This window comes from Labeo rohita, chromosome 12 (genome assembly GCF_022985175.1).
Source record: "Labeo rohita strain BAU-BD-2019 chromosome 12, IGBB_LRoh.1.0, whole genome shotgun sequence".
NCBI classification, from domain to species: domain Eukaryota; kingdom Metazoa; phylum Chordata; class Actinopteri; order Cypriniformes; family Cyprinidae; genus Labeo; species Labeo rohita.
Genome location: NC_066880.1, coordinates 6,314,237 through 6,333,960, shown reverse-complemented (window position 1 = coordinate 6,333,960; position 19,724 = coordinate 6,314,237). Strand labels below are relative to the sequence as shown.

General features: G+C 34.0%; 2 protein-coding genes across 2 annotated transcripts in view; both read left to right on the top strand.

The window, feature by feature from the left end:
• Positions 1-7,324: 7,324 nt before the first annotated feature.
• On the top strand, positions 7,325-10,156 carry rpl38 (ribosomal protein L38). The gene is made up of 5 exons (XM_051124802.1): positions 7,325-7,440; positions 7,622-7,647; positions 8,025-8,085; positions 9,388-9,510; positions 10,086-10,156. The coding sequence occupies exons 2-5, from the start codon at positions 7,645-7,647 to the stop codon at positions 10,109-10,111; spliced, it is 213 nt and encodes a 70-aa protein (XP_050980759.1). The 5' UTR covers positions 7,325-7,440; positions 7,622-7,644; the 3' UTR covers positions 10,112-10,156.
• A 2,271-nt stretch (positions 10,157-12,427) lies between these two features.
• ttyh2 (tweety family member 2) overlaps positions 12,428-19,724 on the top strand; it is a 48,093-nt gene continuing 40,796 nt past the window's right edge. Inside the window, exon 1 of the mRNA XM_051124801.1 lies at positions 12,428-12,883. Coding sequence (XP_050980758.1) covers positions 12,755-12,883 — 129 coding nt within the window. The 5' untranslated portion in view covers positions 12,428-12,754. The remainder of the gene's footprint in view (positions 12,884-19,724) is intronic.

Genomic DNA, 19,724 nt, shown 5'->3' with positions numbered 1-19,724 from the left:
TTATTATATTGCTGGTTTAAAATGGACTGGAACTTATAAAAACACACACAGAATTACCAGAGGCAACAGCAATAATCAAAAGATGAACATTTATTATTAAGCAGAAACACATGGACAAAATACAGCATAGTTTACAGTATTACATACAGATAAACTCGTTTGACAAGACATAAAAAATGTAACATTCAAAAGTAGCATTTTAATTTTAGTGTATTCAACCGTTCTCTGTAATAGTTTTTTACCAGAATAGCGTTAATAATTCTCATGCCGTTGTGTCGTCGAAATCCTGGGTTACCTGCGAACTTCAGACTGCGGCGTCGCGTTTCACTCGTAGCCGAAACATGCCATGACTGACTCCAAAAACTGCCCATAAACAAATACTGACATTAGAGAACATATCTTAAGATTAAACTCAGTACAGTAACGAATAAAACCCATTTATTTTATGCAAGGCAATAGGCATTTCCATCCTGTGAAACAACGACGCTGGCTGACATCTCATCCTTATGTTGCGTTGCTAAAAATAATACAATTTACAGCACAGTAAAGACTTTATAAATAAAATAAAATGTATACAAACCTTTATTTCGCTGAAGAAGTGCAACTCAGCGGCGCTGAGAACCAGTGTCTCCTGTAGAGGACCCAAAAAGCCTCTGTCTGACCGACTGTAGCTCATCAGCTGGGTGGTTTCGTCAGAGACGGGCTCAATCTAGCGGTTGGGTAGAAACAAAATAACCCAGCGTTAAAAATGACCCAGCAGCTTAGTTACAGGAAAAACTACCCAGCACTTGGGTAAAAAATATATTAAAAATAACCCAATAAAATTACCCAACAAGTTCAACCCAGCATTTGGTTATTAAAAAATAACCCAGCACCTGGGTAAAAATTAGGGCTGTTCGATTCCGAAAATTTTGGAATCGAGTCAGAATCCGATTCCTGGTTCTCGAAATGATTGAATTTGATTTTAAGAACCGATTCCTCACTGTTGTTTTTGATTCTTGTTTTTTTTTTAGAGTGGAGGAACCTAATTTCGCCATGACTGTAGAATATAAAGGAAAGTAGCCTTATCATAATATGAAGCTTTATTTTTAAAAAACTTTGATACATTTCAGTATTTAAATTGTAATTTTGTCTGCATTGCACATGAAATTAGTCATAGCCCACAGTTCAGCTGAATGATGTGTACTTCAACGGTATCCTTGTGCAAAATTAACAAACTGTACACTGAAACAAAATAACCAGAACAACAACACTGATATATGAGCTCATTGTTTATCTGTTAATCAGATGCGCTCTCCCCTACTGATATGTGCTCTCTGCGTTTTCTTTCAGAATTAGCATTGGCTAATAGAAAGGTTGGAAATAGATAAAAAGATGGAAATAGGATCAAGACCCTAAATCGTGATCTATTCTGTTGTGCAGCGCTCAAAACTGTGGACAATATAAGGCCGTTCCACCGTAAAATAACTTCTGAATCGTTTTGAACTGGTTCATTAAAACGATCTATCCAAAAGAATCTTTTCGTAGAAACGAATCAGACTTCTAATCACTATTAGCGAGCAAGGCTGCATCCTCAAACTCAAACGAGCTCAGTACCGACTCTTTTCATTCAGTTTATTTTTGTGAATCGATGTTCAGCGACGTTTGATGACGGCAGAAGAGACATGCAGCCTTCATATGATGCAGCTTTTCGTTTAAGAGGCACCGATAGCTAAGCTTTGAACTGAAAACGGCTATGAATGGGGACTCTTGATTCCCAACGCCTCGGAATCGAGGAATCGATTCTTTTTGGAATCGGCTCCCAGACCTAAAAATATTAAAATAACCCAATAAAATGACCCAACGGGCTGAACCCAGCATTTTTTAGAGTGTTGGATCCATCAATGATTGCCATTTAATGTTCCTATGACATGGTGAAATGGCCCTTTCTGTTGCATTGCTAAAATGATGTCCTTCACCCTCTGAAGTCTGTATGATTGCTTTCAGATGACATCTTATAATCCTGGATGTAAGAATCAATACTAGCCAATCAATGCACATAATGCATATAAAGATGAGGAAGAATCCCTTGTCAAAAGCAGTGTATGAATTCACCCCAGCTGTGTGACTGTTTAAATATGTTCTCGCGGAAAGAAAAAGTGTCTGTGTGGGCCTAGACGCTCACGAGACCGCTTACGTTTGGTTCAATTCCATATTCAAGTGTAAAATCCTCAGTAGATCCTTTGCAAACCTAATTGAAAATTCCATTTCACGTTATTTCACCAGTGCTATTTCCACTCGGGGGCTCTTGTCTTATTCCAGTTCAAGACATATACATTACCATCCTGGTGTAGCCCTACAGCGCTACAGGTTTGAAATTAAGGATGAAATTAAGTTGAGCAAAACTAATGATGGTTGGATGAACCCTGCTTCTTATTCCCATTTATGGTTCCAGCAGAATCCAAACCATGATTGATGCCAGGCCAACACCGCATATTACTTCTGGCAATGCTTGTGTTTGTCTCACCTGAATGGCTGAGTGATGGACTGCGTATCATTAACGACGATGTACGTTAGTCAAAATGGAGCCTGAAGACTTGGCACGCATCTATTCTAATGGCTCAGAGACGGTATGTAAGGAAAGCTCTTTGCTGATGTGGTAGTCAATTGTAAAAAATGCCTAAGGATATTCCTTTTGTTGTTTTTATGAAATTATTCATTTTTTGCAAATTGAAAAATAAATAGCTAAAAATCATTGAAATTGAGTACCATGCTGGTAAGCAGTGTTTTCACCTTTTCTTTTTTATGTTTTCTGTTTCCATTTTCACTTTAAAGTTTCCATGATTTTGTAGTGTTTTTGTCATTTTTTAAATATTTAGTTGTTATATATAAATATATATATCCAAATATGTTTATATATTTTAGTTTTTAGATTTGTTTTTTAGTACTTCAGTTTAAAAAATAAACAAATAAATAAAACAAGTTAGTAAAACAAGTTATATAAATAAATAATATAAATATATTAATAAATATAAAATAAAAAATAATAAAATAATAAAATATATATATTTTATTATAAATAAAAAAATACATTTTTTTATGTCTAAAGAGTTTTATGTTTTAGTTTTGTTTATTTACTTTTAGTTGTTTTAGTACTTCAACTTAAATTAAAATTGAATTTTAATAAAATGAGAAATGTGCTAGCTAATATATATATACAACATTATTTTTGTTTTTCTATAGTTTTATTATTTATTTAATTAATTTATGTCTATTTCTTATTAAATTGTATTAAGTTTTAGTTTTTAGTTTTATTTATTTAGTTTTAGTCATTTTAGTACTTAAGTTTAAACTAAACGAAAATTAGAAATGTTGCCTTGGCAACTAGCTGAAATTAAGTAAAATATTAAAAATAAACTTTTAATAAATATTATTTCAATTAATGGTTATTTTTATGGTTATTTTAAGTATTTTTAAAAATATGTCTATAGTTTTTATTAGTTTTTATTAAGTTTTAGTTTTTAGTTTTAGCTATTTTGGTACTTAGGTTGAAACTAAACAAAAATGAGAAATATTACCTTGGCATCTAGTTGAAATAAAATAAGTTTTATTTTTAATATTTTATTAATTTAAATTAATGCTTATTTTTTTCATTAAGTATTTTTAATGTCTGTATATTATAAATTTTTAGTGTTTCATTTTAGTTATTTAGGTTCAGTTATTTTAGTAAATTTAAACTAAATGAAAATGAGAAATGTTATATTTTTTATTATTTTATAAATTTATTTTATTTTATTTCAGTTAATGTTTGTTTTGTTTCAAGTATTTATTTATTTATGTATTTATTTAATAATTTTTCTTTTTGTTAATAATAATAATAATAATAATAATGCTTGCAACATATCAAAAAAGTTTGTTTATTTGTTTGTTTGTTTGATTTGCTATTTTATTCATTAACATACTGGCTGGTTCATGCAAACAAGAATCAGAAGTCTGACCCTGAAGGTTTCACAAGATGAGAATTTTAAACAGGCTGCCTGAATTAATCTAACTTTTTTTTTTTTTTTTTTTTTAAGAAAATTTGTGTTTCTCCAAATCATGCTGCCAAGATGATCAGTTCTTGTTCCTATACTGTTCTGATCCCTCAGATCCCTTGTTGAATGATAGTTTATGAGATATTTCCTCAAGTTTTATCATCCAACACATGAAAACCATAAGTCTGATCCAAAGGGTCAAGGTTAGATCATTCAACCAGCAGCTGTGATCGAAATGAATGGGAATGCTAACAAATAGCTTTTTCCAGGTATTATATTATAGATCTCCTTGCGTACTAGCATATCAATCAAAAACGATCGGTTTTACAGTTTTATGTCTTTGGAATAGAGGAATGGAGGACTGAAGTCAATAGCATATGAAAAATATAGGCTCAGTAAGTGGTCATATACTGCCCTCTTTCCTCACCATCCCTCATGTTTCATCCAGCTCTCTTTGTTTTATAAGCATAATCTGCCATCTAGTGCCATTGCAGCAAAATGGCTGCAAAAAACGTGGAAACCTATGTGGAATAGCAAAATATACTATGATAGAAGTCTCCGTGCACTAATCTAGAAGAGATGGCTAGATTTGCACCTCATCATCAGTCTGAAATCTGCTTTTTTAGATTTTAAGTTTTAATGCACAACCCGCACCAAACCCATCTTCGTTAGCATCTGACTGAGGTCGGACAGGCTTTAATAAATTCCCTGAATGGAAGCAGCAAATACACAGAGCCAAATGAAGCTAATCAGCATTCTGCTCAGTGGAGGGAAGCGAGCTGTGGGATCTGCCCTATGCCTTCTACGTGGGCCGAAACGCATATGAGCCAATGGGACAGTAATTAGAGTGAGGAGGGCAGCGCTGGTGTTTACCTTTATTAATTAAGTGCAGAGAAGCTGCAGATGTCACTCAAGAATCCAGCAGATGAGATGAAATATGCTCAAGAGCCAGATGTGTGAATTATTGATGTGCATGTGCACGCGTGACAGATGTGCGTAACTCGTTTAAACTAAAAAACCTAACTAACTCACAGGTTGTGCTGTAAACAACATGTATGCAAGCCTATTGGCTATTTTCTGGAATTAGATCAAGTAAACTAATGTCTGTTTCATGAATGAATCACTCTTATAAATCGGTTGTTTTCACAGGAATGGTCAAACGGGTTATATATAGGCCTCTGCATTTGTGTGTTTGTGCTTTTCTTGGTGGCACTGTAAGACAGCATAATATGGAAGCCCGTTTCCACTACTTAATAAAAATTAAAAAGGTAATTGTGACTTTTTATCTCACAATTCTGACCTTTTTTCTCACAATTTCGAGTTTACATCTCGCAAGTCTGACTTTTTTTCTCAGAATTGTCATATAAACTTGCAATTTTGACTTTTCTTCTCAGAACTGTGAGATATAAACACACAACTGCGAGTTATAAAGTCAGAATTGCTAGATAAGTCAGAATTGCAAGATATAAACTCGCAATTCTGACTTTTTTTCTCGCAATTGCGAGTTTGTATCTCACAATTCTGACTTTTTTTCTTGAAATTGCGAGTTTGTATCTCGTAGTTCTGACTTTTTTTTTCAGAACTGTGATATATAAACGCACAATTGCGAGTTATAAAGTCAGAATTGCTAGATAAGTCAGAACTGCGGGATATAAACTCAATTGCAAGCAATAAAGTCAGAATTGCAAGATATAAACTCGCAATTCTGTATTTTTCTCGCAATTGCGAGTTTGTATATCGTAGTTCTGACTTTTTTCTCAGAACTGTGAGATATAAAATCAAAATTGCAAGAAATAAAGTCAGAATTGCAAGATATAAACGCAGAATTCGGACTTTTTTTCTATTATGAGATACAAACTCGCAATTGCGAGTTATAAAGTCCAGTTATGAGGAGAAAAAAAAGACTGATATGTTCAGAGAATTACGAGTTTATATCTTACAATTCTGACTTAATAATTCACAACTGCAAGTTTATATCACGCAATTCTGACTTTATTTCTCAGAATTGCTACATTATATCTCGCAATTCTGACTTTATAACTCGCAATTGTGAGTTTATATCTCACAATTCTGAGAAAAAAGTCAGAATTGCGAATTTGTATCACGTAATTCTAAGAAAAAATGTCAGAATTGTGAGATAACAAGTCCCAATAACCTTTTTTTTTATTATTATTCAGAGGTGGAAACAGCCTTCCATACTAAGCCTGCATTTATTTGATTCAAAATACAGCAAATACAGTCATATTGTGAAATATTTTTACTATTTAAAATAACTGCTTTCTATTTGAATATATTTTAAATTTTAATTTATTCATGTGATTTCAAAGCTGAATTTTTAGCATCATTACTCCAGACACATGAAATCGATTGTAACATTATAAGTGTCTTTATATCACTTTTTATTAATTTAAAGCATCCTTGCTAAAAAAAATAATAATAATAAATAAATAAATAATAATATACTGACTTCAAGCTTTTGAATGGATTGCGTATAATGTTACAAAAGCTTTTTATTTCAGATAAATGCTGATCTTTGCATCTTTCTATTCATCAAAGAATCCTGAAAAAAAATTACTCAGCTGTTTTAAATATTGATAACAATAATGTTTCTTAAACAGCAAATCAGCATATTAGAATGATTTCTGAAGGATCATGTGACGGGACTAATGACGCTAAAAATTCAGCTTTGAAATCACAGGAATAAATTATATTTTAAAATATATTCAAGTAGAAAACAGTTATTTTAAATAGTAAAAATATTTCAACATTTTTAAAGTTTTGCTGTATTTGGATTAAATAAAGCAGGCTTAATGAGCAGACTACTTTAAAAAACATTAAAAATCTTACTGTTCAAAAACATTTGACTGGTAGTGTATATTAAAGTAATGAAACTTACAGTTCAGTAGGTGAGTTATGATGATTCAGCCACTCTGATTTGTTCATTTGATGAATTAATTAATTGATTGTGCAATCAGTGCCTTGCATTATATAAAATGATTCTTTAATTTACTAAATTTAATGATTTCAGGTTACAATTTACATATATGTACAGGCCTAAGGAAAAGTTGTAATCTATCTGTCTATCTGTCTATCTATCTATCTATCTATCTATCTATCTTTATTTTGTCAAATGTTATGAAGTTAATGAAATGTAGAAATAATAACAACAGTACAACAACAGCAACACTTTTCATTTCAAATGGCATAAATTATTAATATTAAATGGCGTGATATTCATTTTGCAAAGTACATATATTTCGTAAATATTCCATAAACGACGACATGATATATTCATACTGCACCAGTAGATGTCACTGTGAGTTTTGACTTTTTAAACCCGAGAGTCCCTCTTGAGCCGCCGTAGTTGGTTTATATTACGCATTCACGCGGAAGTCCCGCCCCTTTTCCCCCCTCGCTCGCGGGACGTGTAAGTGTTAGCACTTTAGCTCTATCAAATGAATCCATGTAAATCTACATCAATCCGTTAATATTCACATTTCATAAATATGTGATGTAAAAGAACATGTATAAATGTGTCATCAAACGTAATATTTGTCAGGTGCTGTGTAGAATAGTGTTGTAATAAAGTCTGTTTTTCCGCATTGCAGGGTCGAGTCGCACCTCAAACAAAATGGTGAGAATGTGTTTATTTCTTGCATTCGTCTTAGTTTATTAACTGGTGAAATATAGTGTGCAACTGTTGTAGTGATATTTGTTCTAAAATCGTATGCTAAAATCTACTAAAACGTAAAATCATGCGCTAGCATAAGATGGCTAATGGTGGTAAAACGGGATTGTCACGCTGACAGATAACCTAGACATGTTAAAAGAGTTTTTAGGAATAATACAGCAGTGAATCGGTCTCAGTTTGAAAATGTAAACGTTTGGTCGATAATCATAAACGACTGAAAGCTCAGGCGCTTGAGAAGCATTTATAATTTAAGATACTGAATGAACTTAGTACTAACATGTAAATGTAGCGTGTCTCAGATGTGTTTTTCATTTTTACAGCCACGCAAAATTGAAGAAATCAAAGATTTCCTGCTTACGGCAAGGAGGAAGGACGCCAAGTGTAAGTTTAATTTATAATTACGATCTCTGCATAAGGCTTTATTTCTTATTTCTGCTGTAGTACTGTATGCTGCTTTTTATTGTGACATGGTTTGTAAGCTCGTTTTGTGGTTTGTTTTGATGCTGTTAAGCAAGGTGTGTTTTTAAAGTATTCACATTGCTGAAAACAGTGTATCTCAGTCCTGTGGGATTTTGGTTGCCTGTCCTTTTAGATGCACATTTCCGGTTCAGAGACTCTAGAAATGGTCTGATCCATGTTAACTGTTTGAGAGATCCAAAATATGTAGTATTGGAGTGTTACAAGACCAGGATTGACAAGTACTGGCTTAAAGGATTGGTTCACTTCCAGAATAAAAATGTACGGATACCTCCATGTCGTCCAAGATGTTCATGTCTGTCTTCAGTTGAAAAGAAATTCAGGTTTTTAAGGAAAATATTCCAGGATTTTCTCCATGTGGTGGACTTCAATGGGAACCAAAGGTTTGAAGGTCCAAAATTGCAGTTTCAATGCAGCTTCAAAGGGCTCTACACAATCCCAGCAGAGGAATAAGAATCATGTCTAGTGAAACAATCTGACATTTCTTTAAAAAAATAAAATAAATTTAGGTACTTTTTAACCACAGATGCTCATCTTGCACAAGCTCGACCACCAAGTGTTTACAAAGTGAACGTGCAAAGAAAGTCAAACACCCTTTACAAAAATGTTGGACCATTTTGAAGTTGGAGGGAAAAAAATGAGATGGAGTATTTCACCCTACCCTACCTTTTTGAACCGAATTATACAGATGAAGAGCTAACAGCATGTGACTCTTCCAACGTTTTTACACATTGCATGAAGATGTGCCTGAGCATTTGTGGTTAAAACGTATATAATTTAGTATTTATTTAGAAAGTGACAAATTGTTTCACTAGATAAAACCCTTACTCCTCAGCTGGGATTGTGTAGAGCCTTTTGGCGCTGCATTGAAACTGTGATTTGGATCTTCAACCATATGGAGAAAAATCCTGGAATGTTTTCCTCAAATTTAACTTCTTTTCAGCTGTAAAAAGAAAGAAATTAACATCTTGAATGATATAGGAGTGCGTAAATTAAGTGAACTAATCCTTTAAGTTTGAGAATATTTTGCACTGGTTGTCCGAGGGGACTGCATTGTGATTTTGTTTTGACACATGCTAAATCTGTTGATGTTATCGATACTGTAATTTTCACAAATATTCAGAATTCTAACAGCTTCGACTGCATTGGCTACTACAAAAGTGTTTCCTAGTATCGATGGATATTTCATGTGTTGTGTTCCAACAGCTGTCAAGATCAAGAAGAACAAGGACAATGTGAAGTTCAAGGTCCGCTGCAGCAGATACCTGTACACATTGGTCATCACAGACAAAGAGAAGGCTGAGAAGCTCAAGCAGTCACTGCCACCAGGTGAGTCTTTAGAAACGCCACATAAGATTACTGGAATTATAAGAGAAACCTGTAAGTAATGGTGTTATCAATAGAAAGGTAGAACCAAATTCATAAACTGGTCGTTTGTGCAGCATAATGTTTTTGCAGAAATTCGACCAACCTTAAGGATTTAAACTAAATGCTTGACTGTATAAATTTGAAGTTGATTAAAAATGAACATGTAGCAGATCTTGTAATGTGGATGTAAAAATGTAAAACTACAAACAAAAGGAAACGTTAAACATTTTTGGCCCCGTGAAAGTAAAGCTGTTTGTGTAAAGGCTGTGTATCAATGTTTAGCTTGTTTGTGAGATCCTATGAAAATGCTCTGATCAGGTTTTTAAGAAATATGCAAGATGTCCAAACATTTTGGGTCTGTTCTGTGCCCACTGTGTATTTACACGCTTGCTAGAACAATGATGGACCAAGTGCTGGGTTTCGCATCACTCCGAGACTTCAGTTCCACCGGTCCACTAACACATATAGCTGTCAGTCCTGGACTCTGTCTTTTCAAGGATTACTGTAAATATGACCCATCTCTCTCTTTGTTTCAGGTTTGGCGGTGAAGGAGCTGAAGTAGATGTCTCTCTTGTACAAAATGTTGTAATAAAATTGGGAAAATTAAGGATTGTGTTTTGTTTCTATGCTTTTCACAGTTTTATGATCTACTTGGAAATGTTTTATAGTGAAGCATCTAATCCATCTGTGTGCTAAGGTCTTAGTTTTTTTTTTTTTTTTAAATTGAGTACTTTTATTTATTATTCAACAAACACATTGAATTGATCAGTAAATATTTACTTTGTTACAAAAGATTATTTCAAAGAAAGATTATTTCAAAGAAATTTTATTAAATTTTGTTTTAATGGTAAGATATTTAGTATAGTCAGTCTAAACACATTTACTAAAATGTAGCTGTAATAACTGACACCCTACCTTACACTCTTAAAAATAAAGGCGCTTTGTGATGCCATAGAAGAACCTTTTTGGTCTAAATGGTTCCATGAAGAACCTTTAACATCTGAAGAAGCTTTCTGTTTCACAAAAGGTTCTTTGTGGTGAAAGGTTCTTCAGATTATAAAAAGGTAAGAAAGAGATGGTTCTTTGTGGAACCAAAAATGGTTCTTCTGTGAAGAATCTTTTAAGCACCTTTATTTTTAAGAGTGTATGCCTGCAATGGAGTCTTTAGTATGTCTACTTTTCTATGAAATGTAGCATTTTATCAGGATTATTTTATGTTGGTGGGTCATTGGATGCATGGCATTTTAATTTTGTGAATTTAAACATGTTCAAGAGCAATTTTTAGAAATTGCTTTGTAATCTCAGACTAAATGAGAGAACTCCATTCAAGGTTGTGAAACGACAAGGTGTTTTTATACAAAATTTATTGCTGACGTTTACCAAATACAGTTTTCTGTGCAAAACCATGGCAACAGAGTTGACATTTTAAAGAATGAGTTCATTTCCAAAATAAAAAAAATTCCTGATAATTTAGTCACCCCCATGTCATCCAAGATGTTCACATCTTTCTTCAGTTGGAAGGAAATTAAGGTTTTTGAGGAAAATGTTCCATGATTTTCCCCCATATAGTGGTCTTCAATGGTGGCCAGCACGTTGACGGTTCAAATTGCAGTTTCAGTGCAGCTTTAAAGGGCTCAGCAAAATGAATGGTCATTTTCTAAAATAATAATAATACAAATTTATATACTTTTTAATCACAAATGCTCGTCTTTTTTATGATTTATTATTCCAGTGCTATAAGGTATTATATATTCTTGTCAAATTACAGTAGCTGCCAGGGAAAAGGAAGAAAAGAGAAAAAAGAAAAACAAATGTTCCTCTTGCACTAACTCAACCTCACGCATTACGTAATCACGCACACATAATGTAGGCGGAAGTACCGCCCAGCATTTACAAAGCGAACATGCCAAGTCTGTCAAACGCCCTTTACAAAAAACAAGTAAAACAACCATGTCTGACGATTTTGAAGTTGGAGGAGAAAATGAGATGGAGTTTCCCTGAATTACCCTACCTTTTTGTAACCAAAGTTAACAAAGAACTATGCAGTGCCTGAAGACGCGCATTGCAGAACTAGTGCAATATGTGTTTTGTGCTTAAAAACTATATACATTTTTTATTCTTAGAAAATGACTGATCATTTCACTAGATTTGTGAAGCTGCACTGAAACTGCAGTTTAGCCCTTCAACCCATTGGCACCCAATAAAATCCACTATATGGAGAAAAATCCATGTTCCAATGTTTTCCTCAGAAACCTTAGTTTCTTTTCGACTGAAGAAAGAATGTCATGAACATCTTGAATGACATAGGATGAGTAAATTATCAGGATTTTTTTATTCTATAAGTGAACTAGTTCTCTAACAACATCTGCTTAAAAACCTGACAAAACCAACATAAGGATGCCGCGTTTTTAAAGAATTCACATCTAAAATAATCTCACTATCAAAGTTAATGGAGCAGTACCCTAGCTTTTATTTGTCTGTATTTTCCCGCTATATAAAAAACTGTATTTTTGTTGACGTCGTAGTTAAAGTTTGTTTTAGCTTTTTATTGCAGCGTTTTAACGTGTTCATGAATCACGAAGATACAGTAACCGTCATGATATTTTTTGTACCAGTGTCTGCATTTACTTGAGTTCCCCAATAGATGGCAGCACTGCGTTAGATATTTTCAAATAAATTACTAAATTCAACATTTATCTCATTTTAAGAATATTTTATTCAAACAAATTATCCCCAAAAGCAATAATATATTTTCTATGCAATTTCTGCTGTATATCGTTATTAACACAACGGCCACCATAAAAAAAAAAAAAAACTTCCAAAAGAAACTTCCTCCATCCATCCTCATCCTCCTTTTCAAGCGCGACCCCGAGTCCCATTCGTGCGCTCATTGCTCGCTCCCGTGTTCCTCAGACAGAGCGCCCTACATGAGCAGGAATGGCTGCGGCACGAGACCAGGATTTAATGCAATAATTTAAAATTCCCCGTGAATTCACATGGGCTGCGATTTGGGGGAAGTATTCAGAGGTCTTCTTATGTCCCTTTCTGCACTTTTGTTTCAGTACTCGGTCTCTCTAATTGTCTAAATCCATGGCTTTTGTTTGAGAAGACAAGACAGTGGAGAGTAACCGGGAAAGAAACACCCAAATTGTCCGACCGTCTCTATCTGGGAAAGTGATTTATTTGTCTCGTCGACTGCTGAAGGATGTCGTCTGCACGGGTTGATTATATCGCTCCTTGGTGGACTTACTGGCTTCATCAGTTTCCTCATGTGAATCTAAGGTTTCAGCCGTTGGATCACACATTTAAACCGCAGGATGAGAACTACCAGCAGGTCAGAGCTTCTGCTTTTTGCTGTCATACAGAGGTTCATGGTTCAAGCACAGTCATAGTGGGCTTTATATACCGTACTCTTATTTTCAGTTTGGAACTCCAGGTCATAGTTAAAGAAAAATACAGTAAGTCATGTTTAAGAAGTCCTCAACAATAGTGTTTTCATTAAGTTTAGCGTCTTAGTGACCTCTTAAAACATGAATTACAATGTGCATTTGCTTGTATGTAAAGACACTCTAGTCAGTGTACTTGGATTTATTTTATTTTGTTTCACATTGTGTTTTATTTGAGTTAAATGAAGACCAAACACATATGCCACTATAAAATGGACAACAGTCTACTTTGTGATTCAACAAACCTTTAATAAGCTGTCATCTGAGTTTTGTTTGGGTCAGATCGACATATAAAATAATTAAAGGGAAGATAAGTGATTAATATTGGAATTACTTTGATTATTTTTGCATATTCATCATTGTGGTCTCTGAAAACCCAACCATAAAGTGCTGAACATGAGAACAGTGTTATTTTAGTATCATTAAGTTGTTTTTATTAATACTTTGGATTAGTTTTTATGTGTATATTTACCATTTTCAAAATTTGAGTAATTTTATTGTGTTTTTGTAATTTTTATTTGTTTTAGTTTGATTTATTTCAGTTTCAGTTTCAATCTTAGTACATGAAGTTAGTCTGAATGAGCTTAAGTGTTTAAATATTTTATTTTAGTTAATGTTTAATTTATTTCAGGTAGCAGTTTTGTAAATACTTTTATTTAACTAGTTCGATTGAATGAGCTTATGTATTTTAACTTTTTTCAGTTAATTTTTATTTTCTTTCAGCAATTTTTTTTTAAAAATAGTGTTAGTTAACTAGTTAGACTGAATAAGCTTAAGTATTTCAATATTTTAGTTCATGTTATTGTTTATTTTATTTCAGGTAGAAATTTTGTAAATAGTTTTAGTTATTTAATTAGACTGAATGAGCTTAAGTATTTTAACATTTTATTTCGGTTAATTTTTATTTTGTTTCAATTAGCATTTTTAAAATAGTTTTAGTTAAGTAGTTAGACTGAATGAGCTTAGGAATTTTAATATTTTATTTCAGTTGGTGTTTATTTTATTTTAAAGCAATATTTAAAAAATAGTTTTAGTTAACTTGGACTAAATGAGCTTAAGTATTTAAATTATTTCAGTTAATGTTTATTTTATTTCATGTAGCAATTTTTTAAATAGTTTTAGTTAACTTTAATAACCTTGCTTCACAGTTCTTTCTTTAATTGTCATACAGGGAATCATGGTGTGAACAGTTCAGATGGCTTTATTCTGTTTCCTGTGTGAGCTGTGAGAGACTTCAGTTCCCTTTAAATGGCTTAGAAATTTAACACTAAGGTTCATACCTTTATGAAAAAGATTATAAAGAAGATTACAACTTAATAACATCCTTGATTAGAGACCTCCCATGCAATAAAATTTATGAAATGCAATACATTTTCAAATTAATGGAGTGTCTAATTGGTCTACCCACAGTTTTTCGAATCCAAGAGGAAGTAATGTTGTTGTCCTGTTTAACAGCCTCTTTTTGAAACTGCATGTCTGCTTTCTGGTTCAACATGAGCAATATTTATGCTGGGGTTTTGAAAGGTCAAATAGCTGGCACATATTAAGTAAATTGTTTCTTTGTAGTGACTGAAGGCTGAAAATCACTGTCCAAAACCACATTTCACAGCAGAACTGCATTTCATTTGGAACCAGATTGAGTTGCTAAAACGCCTATTTCCCAGACTGTAAGTTGCTTGAATCTGTGCTGCACCTGTCTTTGTGAGCGTGATAGGTTTTTCTGTTGACCTGCATCAACATCATGTTGATTAGAGATGGAATGAGGGGGAATGAGAGGGAGGATGGAGGGGCAGAGTGCTCATTTCTGTAGCTGTCTGTTTCTATTAAGGCAGATGGTGTAAATAGAGGCAGAGCGAGACCAGATGCTGTGGTGTGAGATCAGGCGCTCACGCTGGGTCCTCCGCCGTCTCAGCATCAACACCGGGGCGTTTTCACATGGCCTGAGGGATCCTCCTTCATAACCCATTTTCCCCCAGTTTGTGAATCTAAATGCTCTGTTCCCGCTGACGCTGCGACTTGAATCCTAATATAGCTTTTCAGCAGAACAGGAAACTGGTGGGATCTCTTTCCTCTGTGGGGTTTTAGGTTTGGCCTGGGAGATTGTGCATATGAGCTCTGTGCAAAGCTGAGACTGTTGTTGTGCTTTATGTCTAATTGCTAACTTTTATTATGAACACCAGGTGGATGATGTGCTCTCTATAGAGACTCACTGTGTTTAATCATTACAGCAGTTTAGCCAACACTAAATGTTTCAAATGATTAGGAGAGAAAAATCAGTTTGGATTCATTTCTTATTCTGAATTTGTTCAATTGCTTCTTTTGAATTCAGATTAGTGTTGCCAAGTCTGTTGTTTTGTATATCGCGTGTTGAAGCGACCCCAATAACGTCATATTTAGCTGCTGAAATAGAAATTTACCAGGGGAACCCTGACAAAAAATGTGTATTTTATTCCCCGGAATGAGAATTTTAATGGGGAGCCCCCCTCGAAATGCTAGTTTTGAGTAGCAATTGGGCGGGTTTTGTTGTGAAACTTGGCAACCCTGATTCAGATTGCAACGTGTTCCCCACAATGAATTTACTAAATCACAGAGATAATTAAATTTGATCAGTTTACGTTAGCGCCAATAGCCTTGTGGTTATTGCATCGACACATGGCGGAACTGCATTCACGACGACCCAAGTTCGATTCCCATCTCTAGGTCCTTTGCCGATCCCACTCCCCTCTCTTCTCCCAATGCTTTCCTGTCATCTCTCAACTGCCCTATCTGTCAAAATACATAAAAAGCCATAAAATAATAATAATAATAAAAAAATTGATCAGTTTACATAAAATAAAAAATCACATCTAAAACCACAAAAACCACAAAAACAATTAAACCATTCTAGAGTATAAAATCACTAAGTTATTAAATAATTAATTTTATTTGTTTGTTTATTGTTATTGTTATTCTTTATATAAATTTAATTAAGTATGAAGATTCAGAAATTTGCTAATCCCAGAGTGTGAAATCAGTTAGTTTATTTATTTATTTTTATATTTAATGTATTTATTTTATACAATTAAATTTCAAAAATATACAAAAAATAAATATAGGATAATTGTTTTTAAATTTATTTTACTTTATTTTATTTCTTATTTGACACTGACCCAAGTGAAAATATTTCTGCTCCATGCTTAGATCTAGATTCCAGGCCCAGATGGAATCTGCAGATGCTTTTTGTGCATCTTCTGCGCTGATTTTGGAAGAAAATCTGTAGAATAAATTAAAATATGTTTCCATATAATAAAACACAGTTTTCTTTGTGAAATTTTGTGGGTGTAGATCCCTTGTGTGCCTGCAGTGAGGACAGCGACTAAGTAGACATCATATCCAGAAAGGACCAATCGTCAAGTTATGCCTGAGTGGATATGTGTTTGTGTGTTAGATGGGTCAAAGGTCATCTGTCCATATGATTCAGTTATTTCCTGTGGGGATGAATTGCTAACAGCTGTTTTTTCTCCCCATCCTAGATAAAGGATGCATCTGCTTGGTTCACACCATAAAGAGCTGTTTATAAAGACAGCTGTAGATATTTACTTGCTGTTTTTGTTTTTAAGATTGCTGTGATTATGAATGTTTGCTAGGGTGTTCTGGTTTGTCGAGAGTTTATATGTGATTGCCATTAGACCCATTAGACCTGAAGACGACATCTCATCGAGCTGTTTGTTTTGAGATATTATGCAAGATGAGTTAATTGCTTGTGTTTAATACTGAAGGGTCAATTTCAAATCACTAAGCTTGAGCAGCACTAATAGTAACGGTTGCTTTAGCAAACACCACTAAAATAATGAGAGAGAAGGGTTATTATTTTCAGGTGCAGATGGAGGAAATCTGTGCTTTAGTGACCTCACTGAACCATACTGAAATTCTCAGTCATCTGACATCTGACTCATCTGACCCTCAGGTGATGTAGCTCCACTTCCTGTTTTTTTTCTTTCGTTAATGTGCAATTTGGAATGGTACAGAAGAAGCTCTATGAAATATCCAGTGATATCACAACCTGCATTTAATTCAACTTGGAATTTCCGACTTCCTACTTGGAACGGTGCAATCGCATCAGACTTCCAACTTGGGATGAAATTTTAAAACCTGACTTCAAGATGTGGTTATATGATGAACATGGCAGTTATATGCAGTTATATGGAGTTAATGATAAACATTCGATCGATCCACACCTGTATTACTGCATGCAAATGTTGGAAACTGGAGTCTTTGATTTCAGAAAACCTATCAGTATCTGGTGTGACCACCATTTGCCTCACGCAGTGCAACACATCTACAGCATAAAGTTGATCAGGTTGTTGATTGTGGCCTGTGGAATGTTGGTCCACTTCTCTTCAATGGCTGTGTGAAGTTGCTGGATATTGGCAGGAACTGGAACACGCTGTCGCATACGCCAATCCAGAGCATCCCAAACATGCTTAATGGGTCACATGTCCGGTGAGAATGTTGGCCATGCAAGAACTGGGATTTTTTTCAGCTTCCAGGAATTGTGTACAGATCCTTGCAACATGGGGCTGTGCATTATCATGCTGCAACATGAGGTGATGGTCGTGGATGAATGGCACAACAATGGATCTCATCATAGTATCTCTGCATTCAAAATGGCATCAGTAAAATGCACCTGTGTTCATTTGTCCATAACATACGCCTGGCCATACCATCAGCAAACCGCTTACCCACACGACACCATACACGCTGTCTGCCATCTGCCCTGTACAGTGAAAACCGGGATTCATCCGTGAAGAGAACACCTCTCCAAAGTGCCAGACGCCATCGAATGTGAGCAATTGCCTACCCAAGTCGGTTACGACGACAAACTGCAGTCAGTTAGTCTAATCAGCACACTTGTGAGGTGGATGGATTATCTCTTATCACTTAAGGAGAAGTGCTCACTAACACAGATTTAGACAGAATTGTGAACAATATTTGAGAGAAATGGGCTTTTTGTGTACATAGAAACCCTAACAGTAACTGTGAATGCAGCCATAATGTGCATTTTTATTGATTGTATTGTATCACTGCCCTGTAATTCTTTTTCTTTCTTTCTTTCTTTCTTTCTTTCTTTGTTATTATTTTTTGTAAAGTATTAATGAAAACATTTGAATAAAGTATTAAAAGATTAATAGCAGAAGTTACTGTTTTTATGTATTGATAGTTTAGCTAGAGAATTTATCAACTGACAAAAAAATAATAAATAGATTAATTGAAAAATAATTGACAGATTAGTTGACTAATCGAAAAAAAAAGATAGATTAGTTGACAATAAAATGATTGTTAGCTGCAGCTCTACTCCTTTTCTTGTGTTTTAACTTCTTTGTTTCCTTCTCCCTTTTCCCCAAACTTTCTTTTTGTTTATGGTCTGTGCCCTATATGTTTGTTTTCGCATTTCTCTTTTTGTTTTGTTTGACTGTAGTTCTGTTTCTTTGTCTTAAGCATCTGTGTTTACTCCCTTTCCAATTTTCCATCCTTCCCCATCTCCTTGTTTCTTTTTACAGCCCCGAAGACGTCTTTACATCTCCCATAACTGAACACTAATTGGAAGGAGCAATTTAATGTTTGTAAGCTGTTTTATCGTGACCATTAAGACAAGAGGTGCATAAAATCATCAGGTCCATTGTCTGGCTTGATTAAAACAGAAAAAAAAAACTGCCACTTGGAGACTCTGCTCTTTCATAGCGTCTGATTAGTTTTTAAGTGTTTTTTGCAACTCTGCTTATTGCATGTCTGTCTGATCGCTCAAAACAACCAGGCACATTTGTAAAACCAAACAAACATGTTATGACAGGCTAGTTGGGACTCTCAGATAAATGGAACTATGTTTTATAAGCAATACAGAGCTACATTGTTTACACCTTTGGGGGAAACAACCTACGAATTAAATATTTGTCACTGCGTATAGGGGATTTTGTTTTAACATGAAAATGATTGCACAATTTGGTTTTAAAATGAGAAAATGTTTGCTCAAAGGCCAAAATTGACTGAGTCATAAGTCATATGGGAATAATAATAATAATAAATCACATGCCTTTTTTCTTTTAGTAATTATGTGTGGAATTTCCCCCTTTTAGAAGCATGGTCAATATTTCAGTTTCAATTCATGTTTTTCTCATTATATACAGCATATTTAATACCTACACAGTAAATATAAATTTGAAGTCAAACATTTACATACTGTACACCTTGCAGAATCTGCAAAATGTTATTATTTGACCAAAATAAGAGATTTTTTTTTTTAAATTTAGTACTGACCTGAATAACTTATTTCACAAAAAAGATGTTTACATATAGTCCACAAGAGAAAATAATAGTTGAATTTATAATGATGACCCCGTTCAAAAGTTTACATACACTTGATTCTTGATACTGTGTTTTTCCCTGAATGATCTACAGCAATAGCAATAGCTGGGGGGTGAAAACTTTTGAAAATAATGTAGATGCTTACATTTTTCTTATTTTGCCTAAATATCACTTTTTTTTTAATTTAGTATTGCCGTTTAGAAGCAATAGAAGATAATTACATGTTTGCCAGAAGACAAAATAAGTTAAATTTACCCTATCTTCAAATTCAAACAGTTTTCACTTCCCCGGTTTTTAATGCAGTGAGTGTTAGAAACTTCTGTAATAGTTGCATATGACTCCCTCAGTTGTCCTCATTGTGAAAAGATGGATCTCAAAAATCATACA

Excerpts from the sequence above, each read along its gene's own strand:
- rpl38 (XM_051124802.1), top strand. Across the intron at positions 8,086-9,387 it reads AAGGAGGAAGGACGCCAAGT|CTGTCAAGATCAAGAAGAAC; the intron begins GTAAGTTTAATT and ends GTGTTCCAACAG. Across the intron at positions 9,511-10,085 it reads CAAGCAGTCACTGCCACCAG|GTTTGGCGGTGAAGGAGCTG; the intron begins GTGAGTCTTTAG and ends TCTTTGTTTCAG.